The sequence below is a fragment of the Drosophila innubila genome, assembly GCF_004354385.1.
Source record: "Drosophila innubila isolate TH190305 chromosome 3R unlocalized genomic scaffold, UK_Dinn_1.0 2_E_3R, whole genome shotgun sequence".
Classification (NCBI taxonomy): domain Eukaryota; kingdom Metazoa; phylum Arthropoda; class Insecta; order Diptera; family Drosophilidae; genus Drosophila; species Drosophila innubila.
Window position 1 is genome coordinate 10,473,521 of NW_022995380.1, and position 12,632 is coordinate 10,486,152.

Genomic DNA, 12,632 nt, shown 5'->3' on the forward strand with positions numbered 1-12,632 from the left:
AAATTGTTGTTAATATTGTTTGTTTGGCCCGTTGTTTCGTTGTCCTGACAACATGAAACCAATAAGGAATCAGGAGCTATTAATGCGCATGCTCCCACCTTGAATTCCTTTGAATGAAATAATAACAGTTGGCACATTTCTAACACATTCTTACTTTATTTTAGTTATAAAATCTTCTAATACAACTTGATTTTGCAGTTTGTTTGGCCTTAGGAAAGGTTTTGCGGCTGGATTGGATGGGCGTGTGAACGAACGAGTTTGAACATGGAATTCGATTGCACAAACTGGTTTTGTGTGTAGACAATTCACATTAAATTAATTACTATTGTTAGCTAAACAAATAAATAGTCAATAGTGGCCAATCGATAATGCAAAGAGCAGTCATTTAGGTGTTACATAGTTCTATGCTATTGTGAATTAAGATTAATAATTCTCTCATAACTAAGTTTTAAAATTAAACGAGTAATTAAAGCTAGTCATACAAAAAGTAATCATAATAAAGGGTGTAAGGGGAGACATAGGAAGATAGGCGGGGTCGGGGGCAGACTTTGCAAGCAAATTGGCGGCAATTACAAAGGGCTGACAATTGGATTAACAATAAGATCAAAACATTCGACAACTGAGTCGTCGTATCATACGATAGTATGTAGTAGTATATAGTACAGGTTTAAATAGCGCAGCGCTTATAACATAGGTTCCTCTTTTTTTTTTCTTTCGTTAATCATAAAGGTAGTGTACGTATATATATATATATGTATGTGTATGTAGTATATAATTTACATTTAGTGCAGCATTTCGTGTTTGCTCCCTCAATGCGCAGCAATTAAAAACAATTTGTAAAATTAACTCTTTCTCTATCTTTCATTCACAGTAATTAAACTAGATCTAACGACGTAGCGCTTGTGTTATATCCAATGACGTCTCGACAAGCTGCTACAATTCAAAGAAATCATCCTGTTGCTTCTCGAGACGCTTCAGTGAATTCTGCACGCGACGCGTTTGTGTTGTGTTCAGGAGCTGCGCTGTGTCCGAGTTGCCGCTGCCCGTCGAACTGTGACGCTGATGATGCGGAGGACGATTGTTGTTGTTCTTGTAGGAGTTGTTTAGCTGATTATTGCGACGCTGCGGAAATACATCAGTGCTGGCGCTGATGCAAATGTCCGCATCGCTCTGACTGTTGACCAGACTGCAAAGGAAGGAGACAAATAAAACCAGTTAGTAAGGCATATCAATATAGCAGAGCTGTAAGCTGTAAATGGCAATCAACTCCATTGCATAATTTATATAAAGATTTGAAACCTTTTTTGATTAAAATCAAATAGAACTACATTTATTTTGATTATATTGATTTAAGTCTGCAATCAATTTAATGCCAATGATGACAGTAATTTGATTGCAATCTGTTTTTGATTTCAATCATTATTTTATTTACAATTTTTAGATTTTGAGTATTTTTGGATGTTGTTTCAAAAGAAAAGTGAATATGCTTATTCTGGGTATACTTACTCTTTGGAACGCTCGACGTATTTGCGTGACTCGGAAATAGTGTTGTCTATCTTATTGAGAAAGTCATTCATACACTTGCGATTCTCCTCTTCGGGCGACATGGCTGCCACAGAGTCCAGAGATTTGCTCTGCTTGCTGCTGCACGCATTATGATTGTTCATCATTGCAGGATCCTCATCGCTGCCCTGGACGAGCAGTTCACCGGCAATCGAATATGGACGTGGTGCACTGTGCAGTGGACCGGAACGTGTGCTTGACGAGCTGCTCGAGATGTTGGTGTTGCAGCTGTTGCTGCTGCCGCCGCTATTATAGCTATTTGTTTGACTTAAATTGTTAGCATTGTTGAGCGCCTCACGTTGCACGTTGGCATCCGGTGTGGTGGGCGGAGAGGCAAGTGCATCGGCAAGCATTTCCCCACCATTTGCCTGCAGATAGTAGGGTGATGTCTTCTCCACTGGCACCAGCAGGAACTGACGCAAGAACAAACTGTCCGAGGCAAAGAGGCGATTGGCGCGTCGTATTTGCTCCGTCTGAAATGCATATCAAACATATAAATTTATTGCAAGTATATCGTCAGTTATTTGCAATTGCTTGAGTGGCACCTGATTGATTGATTGATTGATGGATAGCTGTGGTGACAGAGACCGTATATGGTCATACATACATGCGATTCACTTCATTAATTAAACCAGTGACAAGGCAAATGCCGCTAACAATCTTCTTCAAGTCTACAAATACTTTTTAAAATTTAGATAATCGTATAAGATACTTTAACTTTTTTATTTTGTGAATTTAGTAGTTAAAATAGTTTAGCATTAATTTAATCTAACCAATAAATAAAGAATCGATATCGTTATACATTAATAGTTCCAAATATTTTTTTTAATCTTTTTGTTAAATCTTATGCGGGTTTCCCAACCGCAATACGTTGATTATCCGAACAAATATAAAGGTAAAGTCATGTTAGTTACAAGCTTAAGTAAATAATCAAATTTATATATGATCCTATATATTGGGTAGAATAAATTTGTTTCCAAAAAAAGCGTTCACCAAAATTGCAATTAATAAGAATTCCAAGAGCACTTTACCAAGAAACCATGGGTCCAAAATCAATTCTCAGCCTTCGCTAAGAAGCACAAACTCGAGCTTATCGCTTAACCTGGCTAAAATTGTTGACACAACAACAACTGCTTCAATATTAGTCAAGACTCGTCTCATTCCACGCGTGACTCTTATGCACATAAATTCTATTATCTGAATATTTGCTTGCAGCATTTCATCTTCTTCTTCTGCTGCTGCTAGTTTTGTTGATAAGCACACTTTCAACTGATAAGCAGCTAGACAAGCGGTCGTTCCGTGCCCCGTTCTGCAGTGATGTATGTATGTACACGCCCCCTCCCATCAGCCAAGATATAATATCTTAAGTGTAATGCTATCTTATTTACCCAAGTCACTGTAACGACTCACTCACTCGATGGACTCGGGTACAGGTGTGGGCCTTTTTATAAATTATGAAAGAAAATCAAGACAAAATGGCAAGACGAGGATTTATTACACTAGCATAGCTTTGTATTTAATTTTCATTTAATCGTTCCTATGGCAGCTACTATAATCTGTGATATTTCTTGAGATTTTTAAAAGCTAGTAGTCAGATTTAAGCAAAATATGATCAGAAGGTAAAAGACAATACCAAATACACAATATGTAAGATTTGTTGAGAAATCTCAAAAGATAAATAAATCGTAATCTGTGAGATTGGTAAAAATTTTAACTCAAGATATCTCAAAATAAAACTAATAAATTACAATATCTTCCAAACTAAGAGACCAATTTGCATAGAAACAGATGAACATGGCTTGGAGTCCTGATCATATATATTTCTACTAAATGGGGTCTGACAAATTTATAATACCCTCTGAAAGGGTATCACAAGAAACTGTTTATTTGACATTTGCTTTGAGCTTAAGCATTTGTTCTGATTATTAAATCGATAAAACTCATATTTGGTTGACATTTGTGATGGCATTCAAATTTAAAGTAATTGCGTGCCACACGACATAAAGAAGCCATTGCAAGTTGTACACAAATACATATGCAGGGCAATTGGGGCTTATTTTATGGGTGCTGCATGGGGCAAGTTGGTGGAGGGTGGACGGGGGAGGTCAACTTCCAGCTTGTCTAGCTTAAATCGATAGATGAATGTAGTAAGTATGAAAAGTGTTCAAGTGAAATGCATCGTATACTTCACACATATTTGCCGCTTACCGTTGCGCCATATTTTAAGGAAATTCCTTGTAATGTATCCGTTTTTTCCACGGTGTGTCGTATAAGGATTTCATTGTTTCTCATGCTGTTGCAGCAGGTACTACCGTACTTCTTGAGGGTGCGGGAAGAGTCGCGTATCGATTGCTTTTCGTTGAACATGAATTCGGTGTCATCCATATCAGGCACGATCTCTTGAAACTGCAATTAAACAAGTAAACAAATGAAAGGTGAAAGTCTCTCTCTCTCTATCTCTCAGAAAATAAATACTCAAACTACTGTGATGTCGTCATTGTAATGGCGTAACATACATTTACAATTATAAACGTAGACATATTATATAGATAAATAGCAATCTATGTAACTATAAATATAAATGATGCTTTAATTAGGCTCACACTCACCTGAATTCCCCCCTTCACTGTAACTGCAGTCAAGCAAAGCGAAAATCAAAACCAATACAATTGCAACAATTCAACTAATTCGAATTGCATTTTAGTTTGCCTTAGCACTCATTGCATAAATTGAGTACCTTCACTTTTTAAATTTAGTTTACTTTAATTGTTGCTGTACAACAAACACTTTCAAAAAAAATTAACTTTGATTTTGTATTTGTTCCCATACGATTCCGTTGATTTTCAGTTCCGTTTACTACGTGTTTACAAGTTGTTGTTGTCTTTGTTGTTGCTGTCTCCCAAACACTGTTGCCAACTTATCCATTTTATAGCCAGATCTGGCTATTTTCAGAATTAGTTTGCTAGAAAAATTTTATAAATTTAAATTTTCCAGTGTTGCCAAACAAGACCAATAACGCGTTCTAATTAACACAAATTCGGTATTTACTAATTACCATCTGATATACCACAAATGTCTGGTATATTTAGGGTAGAAAATTTAACGGCGTTACTCCTCATTTGCAGTTTTTAGCCAGAAACAGCTATTTAGTTCTTTAAAAAGTCGGCAGCAGTGAATCCAAATGTAGTTTCAGTGCTGCCAGCTTGTTTTACAATCATGTCGCAACAAAAAACGGGTTAGAAATATTACAAGTGCTGCCAACTTTAGAGAAAAATAAGTTATTTCTAGCCAGAGCTAGATATTAAATAGCTAAGCTGGCAGCAGTTCAATGCAAACTGGAGATTGTCGTGCTCTCACGCAAAGCACGTCGTGTCACGGCACAGCTTTCGCCTGCGTTCACAATGAACCATCGCTGCGAATGTTATCGATATTGCAAAATATGCAGAGCTGCAACTGTTACAAGGGAGCGCGTGTTTGTTTGTCTTTTGTTTATGCTGAATGCTAATTTGCAACTACTGTTTTTATTGCTTACGAGAGCGGATAATTTTTGTTCACGTGATAGTCAACAACGTAAACACCTTTCAATGTAATTTGTTGGTGTTTTGTTAAGCTTAAACCTGTTTGGACAAAGCAACTCGATGTCGACCCAGTCAACAAAGACAAACAACAAATACACCAACAGCTGCTGCATATGTCGCACATATGTACATTTATGGAAATTAGCGAACGAATTGCCGGCATGACTTTTAATTAACATGTGACTATAGACATATATTTATAAATGATATCTGCATATATTTACAATTTATAATATTATTGCAGCAATTACAAACGTGGCTAAATGCAATTAATTACTTCCTTGGCTACTAAATAGTACTACAAAGAACTTTTGCACCTCTGAATCTGTGTAAGTGTGCATGTAAATGCAGCTGGCTGTGGTGTTAAGGTCAACAACAAGTTGTCGCTGTCTTTTCTGCAATGACAATATGCGCAGATACTATGTGTATATAAATATTGATAGACAGAGAGAGAGAGAGAGCACTCTTTATTTATGTTTGCTAATATATCGCAACTGATAAGCGCAACGCAAGCAACTTGTTTGTCGTCAGTTTCACCTAAATTTCGCATAGATACTGTATATACACAAATACATACTATATGCATATCTATGTATTAGAAATACGGTCATTGACATGCATAAGATCACACAAACTGATCACGCGCCGGGTTTCCCTCAGTTAAGTTTGCTAAATTTCTATATATATACTTTATTGTATATACACGCCTGCACATATCGTATATTTATTTATAATGCTGTGAAAGCTCTTAAAATTGACCATTCCCGGCACAAATTACACCCATCGAGTGACTTAATGATCGTGATTTGTGATGCGATCTTTTGATGGGAAATCACCGAGCCAAGAAACGTTTATTTGATGGGATCTTTTTGCAATTGTGTTTATTTACTCAGACAAGAAGAAGACTTCAATTTGATATGCTAATTATTTGTTGTTGCTTTAATTGTTTATACTCGAATATGGCGCAGTGTTTGTCTGTGATTTCGGACAGATTCAGATTAAGAGACGCTAAATAGATACATCAGACAGACATCAATCAGATTGGAGTCAACCGAATCTCACATCTCGCATGTGACTCATTTACTTGTCTCCTCTCCGGTTATGGCCAGTTGGCAACGGTGTTGCTTTTGTGCCAAATTGATGGAAGCCAAAGAACTTCAGAGATCACTCGAAGGTCAGTCAAGCATTTAATTGCAACTCTCAGAGCCAAATGGAAAGGCCAAATTAAAGTCGCTAAGTTAATCGAACCGCTTTCGACAGTAACAATCATAAATATTCGTATGGCATATACCCATAAATTTAATGATATCGCTTGCAATCTATTTCAATTTGTTGTTGCCGTTGATGTTGCTGTTGTTGTTGTTTATGTAAGTATGTCAAAATTTATGGAATTGTGCAAGCGCACAAAAATTATAAGTGAAGGTTAGATTTAAGTAACAGTTACTTTATGGTAGTAATGTCGTCTACATCGCCATTGTGCACTATCTTTAGTATTAATTAAAACTAACAAAAAAGGAAATTGCAAATTGATAAAAAGCAACAACGACAAACGAAGCGACCCAGAAACCAAAACAAATTGTGCCTGACACGCAATATAAGAAAGTTAACACATATGTATCAATTTTAGATATAGAAAAGTTGTAGTAATATCAGCATTATTTTTTATAATTTTTATGAATGTCTCCCCAAGTTAATAGGTATATACATATGTATCTGCTGTATCACTATCAACAGACAGTTGAAATGTTTTCTGGGTTACATGCTTAATTAACTGATAACGGCGTTTCAAGATACGAGTACTAGAATAAAATTGTCAACGAGCTAAACTACTCGGTTAACAAGTGAATTACTTATACTTGTACTAGAAACGATATTTGTCCTTGAACCATATGATTCGCAAGACACAAGAAAAAACTATCAGCTGGTTGATTTTTTAAGTCAATGTCTTTTATCATGGATTTTATATTGTAATACCCCCAGTTTAAAATGTCTTCACGTATCGACTTTTTTTTCTTATATAAACCGACTTGCACTTGAAAACCTGAAGCCCCTTGCCGTAAGTAAAGTGGACTTTCAAGTGGTATTACGTTTATTTATACGTATTTTCTGATAAATTTAATGGATGAGTTCTTACTGAATACTCGTAGTACTCATATTGTTGATATAAGACTATGTTTATTAAGTATTTGAACATTTTGTTTGTCCAATCGAGGGTAACGTCATCGCAATATTAGTTTGTATTGTCGATGCAATATTATAATCAACGTGACTTTCTACGATATTCTCAAGTTAGAAATATTTACTTGCTTCAGAAGTCATTTCAATGTCCCGTAGAATTCAGAATTGTGTCTCACAATTTAGCAGTTTTTGCGGGTTTTGCGGTACAAAAACAATCATTACATACGTACACAATATCAATATGAATATAGATATAGATATGCGGTAAAACCATTTACCTAGCAGCTAAATATAATATTAGTAAGTGTATATTTATATATTTAATATATAAATAAATTATACGCTAGCGCCTTTAGCTTTTGAGACTAATTGAGTCTTTCGAAGTTATGTATATAAATATGTATATATATTCAGATAACGATATTATCAATCTCCATAAGCGATGCAAATTCAAGTTATATTCCTCTAATGACGCTACACTTGAAAGAATGATTGATTGTTTGGATAATTTAATTAATTTTCGACATTAAATCGTTAGAGGAACCATCATACTCGTAGAATGTTTCTAATTTTGATTTATTCACCTCTCTAGACTTTTGTTTTTATATAAAGAGCGATCCGCTGTTAGCAGTTAAAACGCCAGCGATTGTTTTGGTCGCCAAAGCGAATTGCAGATAAGATTGCGAATGTTTTCTTAGTCGAGTCGACAGAGGTGTCAAAGCTACACACTTTATTTATAACCAATATGTGAATTTATTAGTAGCTTAAAACATGATTGATCCCATATAGTATCAGTTTAAACAAAGAAAAATGTCTTATAAGTCTTAAATAAAGAAAAAGTACTCAGAAAGTGTCGCTTGTAATCAAAGAAAAACACGTTTATGATATGGCATGATTCTATTGGAACCTGTCAAGGTTTTCAGATTGAGTAAATAAGCGATAACTACGTGGGAATATGATTATTTATTCTATTTCTTGTTTTTCTTTCATTCTCAATATGGATTATTTCTTCTGTATGTGCGTCAAATTATACTCTCAATATACAAATACATAATCGATTTTCAGAATGTAACCTGTAGACTTTTGTGGACTATTCGTTATAATCCCCTCAACCGGTTTAACAATAAGCACAGAAAAAACCTATATAAAGCATATACATAGGTAAGATAAAAAAAACATAACTACGACAATGATAATACCTAGAATTCTGAGAGGTAAACCGGTTGAGTGTCAAAATGCAGCAGGAAATAATAATCGATAGAAATTGTCATGTTATGGGGATGAACCAGTCTTATTAACATCTCTATAAAATGGAAGATCCACTTAGTCACTCTTTGGCATTTCCCCGTAACATTGTGGGCTTTTTTGCACCTACATTTGTGACTTATTTTTGAAGAATGTCATCAAATGCAAATCAGCCAACACACAAACTAATTATCGTAGGTGTCGATTGAAAGTGGGAGTGGAAGTGGTAATGGTTAGGGGGAGTGGCCTCATACCATGGTCTTTTCAAATGCAGAGTGGCCCGCACATTTAATGGCTAACTGAAATGTTAAGGTTTTGTATAATATTCAGAGATAACCATGTTTTGTAAGGTAAACTGTTTAGCATTTCAAGTTGCCCTCATTGCGACTGTTAACTGAAGGGCAGGGCAGACAATCAGACAGACAGTTTAAATTGTTCGAATATGAGCATTAATTAATACACGTACAGTGAAGCTTCTCTAACTTGCAACCTTCCTTAAGACATTAAAAGTATGATAAAAGCCTTATAGTTTTAAAGAATCATCAAACATATTGCAGGCGTGTTCAACAATTTTCTAGACTCTAGAGCAGTTAATTACAATTGCCTTTGAAAAGTATCAGTGTTTCTGAATTGTCAGATTTTCAAAGTCATATTAATCAAAATTATTAATTTTTGATATATTAGAAGTTCGTATTTTATTGATTTTAAATTAATTTTAACAAATATAAAAGTTTAGCAAATTTTTTAACAAGTATGTTGACACCCAAAAGCAATCAATGTCGGTTTTAGGAACACCAACAAATGTTTTTGCATTCCTTTTGCGATCTTAAAAACTTTGTGAATAAATATTTCGATTTGGCTTAGTTAGGTAAGCTTGACTTTTTTACTTGAAATTGTGTGCAAATATTTAGTTGAAACAGCTTAATTTGAACAAACCACTAAACCTGTTTTCAACTTTAATGTAGTTCTTATTACGTGGTTTCTTTCAGTGTATTTGGCTGTCTAATGAAGGCAACAAGCCACAAGAACGCAACGCACCTCAAATGCGACAAAATGGAGACCTCTGTGGCAAAAACCGGCCTACGGGTTGCCACTTAAGCCGCAACTTTGGCTTGGGATTGGGCTCGATCTTTTTCGTCTGGGCTTGGTTGTGGCCATTGAACCCGTCGAGGAGCAGCTCAAGGCTAAGGATATTTTTAGATCGGAAAGCGACCAACAAAGCGAGTTCTTTTGTTGTTGTTGTTGAACAGTGCTGTGCATTGGCCTAATTAGCAGCTAACAACAATTACAATATAACAATAACAACACCATTAACGACGGCTACAAAAATGCATTTGGCTTTATTCACTCGTGCACTCATTTGCAATTCAGACAGAGTCGCACAAGTTGGCCGCATTGCTGGCTTGCTGACTGGCTGACTGCTTTTAGCCAGATGTACATACATATGTATGCGATGGTGGCAGCTTACTCATCGGCTGGTTCGTTGGCCACGATCGACAGTAACAGCAACAGCCGGCACACAGCCACAACGACAGCCTGAGGCACGATTCAAGCCACACCGAGGCAAACATCAACCATGTTGCACACTTTGGTGGCAGCGTGGTTATTTTTCTTCTTGGGTAATGCGAGACTATTTCGACATGATCATGTTTCATGAGAATTATAATTTATTATTTTTAACTGTTTGCCTTCTGACTGAAATCTTTAAATGCGGTTAAGCACTTTGGCTACAGTTTCATCAGCGCTAACAAAACTCTCTTGAATAGATCTTGGCTCTGACGCAGACTCTGTTTCTGTTGCCTTTATTCTCTGTTTCGGGCTATTATGTGGTTGCCACATACATACATTCAAGTGAATTGGCCAAAAGAGCTAACGACCGCGAGCTGGCGTGACTTCATAGTGCTTTCTATATATATATTGCAATATGTATTTCGATCGAGAGAGACAAAGAAAAAGACTAAGAAACAGAGAGAGAGAGATAAAGAGAGGCGTCTGTTTGATCTTTCATTCATTCATAAGACAGCGCGATGTTTGTTTTGTTGGCACTTGCATTTAACTGAATTCCCCCTATAACTTAACCCAGAACACTATACAAAGTTTGTTGCCCGGCGATATTTTAACGATCGCACATTAATCCTAACCTAACCCAATCCCAAAAATTCCCAGAATATTCCCATAAATTATATATATCGCTCATTTACTTCTAGGCTGTCGCAACTAAAAAAAAAAACACATGATTTTTGAGTTAATGATGTAGAAATATTTTTTATGTCCTGTTCTATAGTGTGTTAAACTCTCATATTACTATATTTTTCAACTTTTATGTAAGAGTCAAACTAATTCCTGTCTTTACGTACAGGTGGTACTAAATTTAAATCGTTTTTCTCATATTGCCGTTTTTTGAGTAATGACAGTATTGAAGTAAATGAGCGATATATTATTTTAATCATGTTCTTTATTATAATTGTTGCTATTGTCAACTTACTTGCGAATGCAATTTCCAGTCCTTGTAGGCCTTTACAATGTAATCCATTTCCGGATTGTTGTTTATTATTGTTCTTCCGTTTTGAAAAATAATCTGCATATAAAAACATAAAATATGTACATAAATATATAGTATGTATTTATTTTCACTTCACTCTCACTTATCGCTCATATATTTATTTTGTTTTTCGTTTAATTTGTTCTCTTTATCAATTGTTTTGAATTTTTTCACGTTTCTCACGAGCTTTCAGTTGGATTCTGTCTCTATAGAGATACCCGAGTATTTTTGTACTTTTTGTACCCTATTTAATAAATATTTAAATCCTATAATTTACTACATATTACCGCATCTAATTACAAATATTTTTTTGTTGCAGCTTTTGTTTATTAACCAAGGCCAAAGAGGAGGGAGAGAGAGAGAAATAGAAAAAACGGCAAAGAAATCGTTTTGTCTTTGCACTTGTGCAAATCTCCAGTTCGGCTTTTCCTATGACTCGTGTACAGGTGTTTGGAGGTGTTTGTGTGAGGGACTGTGTATATATGTGTGTGTGTGGATACATGAATTTGTTTTCCGTCTGCGACAACGTCAAGCGACAACGCGTGTACCGCATTTCGTGATCTTTTGCAGTTGACGTTGTGTTTTTTATCTACAAAACTTATTTATTTATTATTTTTGTTTTAATTTATTTTTTACGTTTTTGTAAAGATTTTCAGTCTGACAAAAAGTAATTTGTCTGTCGTATACGCAGCACAATGGAAATGCATACAAAACAAAAAATATAAATATGTATTTAATTTTAAGTGAATACACACAGAGTTATGTATTTATGTACATAAATATATCAGAAAATACAGTTAAATATAATTAATAATTTAATTGTTGTTTGGCAACAGATGCTGACGTCGCGACGCTTGACAACAACCAAAGCTTCAACTCGAACGGTTTATGTCCGATTTCTTCTATGTATCTGTATGTTTGTATGTTTATGTGCACTTGTACATGTAGTTGTATATTTTAATGGCAACCTCTTTTTTTTTTTTGTTAAATTTGGTTTTTGGGCAGTCACTGGCACACTCACACAATTGAAACTGACAGCAAAGACGACGGCAGTGGCGGCGACAACGCGAGCAGAGCGGGGGGAGTAGATGGCTGAGGTGCTCAGATTTTCGCAGCGCGCACACGACTAATACTAATACTAAACACTAACAACAACACACAGCCTGGCAGTGGACAGCCCAACCAACCAACTTCAAGTAACGCTCGATAACAACTGACTACTGAGTGAGCTCCAGCGAGTTCTCCAACTGACGCACAGCAATGATCGTCAAAGCTTGCGAGCGCTAATGGAATGGCGGAAGCTCTCTCGCTTGCATACGTTCGCTCACTAGCGCTCTCTCTGCCAACCACTCTCTTCAACGTCATTGCAGACGGATATGTCCGTAGGTTTGTATGTGTCTGGAGAGCAGCATTGTATGCAATTTAAGAATGGATAATAAAGCGCAGACGGCGTAATGTATACAAAGGCACTCACACACACACACACATACCGTATGTAACATGTAATAAGTAAACTGGAAGAATCT

General features: G+C 35.9%; 1 protein-coding gene across 2 annotated transcripts; it reads right to left on the bottom strand.

Annotated features, from left to right (window-relative positions):
* Window positions 1–136: 136 nt before the first annotated feature.
* Window positions 137–12,344, bottom strand: LOC117789943 (probable serine/threonine-protein kinase DDB_G0282963). 2 transcript variants are annotated; one of them, XM_034629154.1, is made up of 5 exons: window positions 12,128–12,344; window positions 11,050–11,142; window positions 3,772–3,969; window positions 1,507–2,036; window positions 137–1,186 (listed from the first exon to the last, which is right to left on the bottom strand). In XM_034629154.1, exons 2-5 carry the CDS (start codon window positions 11,095–11,097, stop codon window positions 934–936), a joined length of 1,029 nt encoding a protein of 342 aa, XP_034485045.1. In that variant the 5' UTR covers window positions 11,098–11,142; window positions 12,128–12,344; the 3' UTR covers window positions 137–933. The 2 variants fall into 2 exon arrangements, with proteins under 2 accessions (XP_034485045.1, XP_034485046.1); XM_034629155.1 differs by lacking the exons at window positions 11,050–11,142; window positions 12,128–12,344 and adding an exon at window positions 4,173–4,295.
* Window positions 12,345–12,632: the final 288 nt, after the last annotated feature.

Bases quoted from the DNA above. Each gene is read 5' to 3' on its own strand.
- LOC117789943 (XM_034629154.1), bottom strand. From the start codon at position 11,097: ATGGATTACATTGTAAAGGCCTACAAGGACTGGAAATTGCATTCGCAA. The intron at 3,970-11,049 runs GTAAGTTGACAA...GTTTAATTGCAG, and splicing joins ACTGGAAATTGCATTCGCAA to TTTCAAGAGATCGTGCCTGA. The intron at 2,037-3,771 runs GTAAGCGGCAAA...TATGCATTTCAG, and splicing joins CCTTAAAATATGGCGCAACG to ACGGAGCAAATACGACGCGC.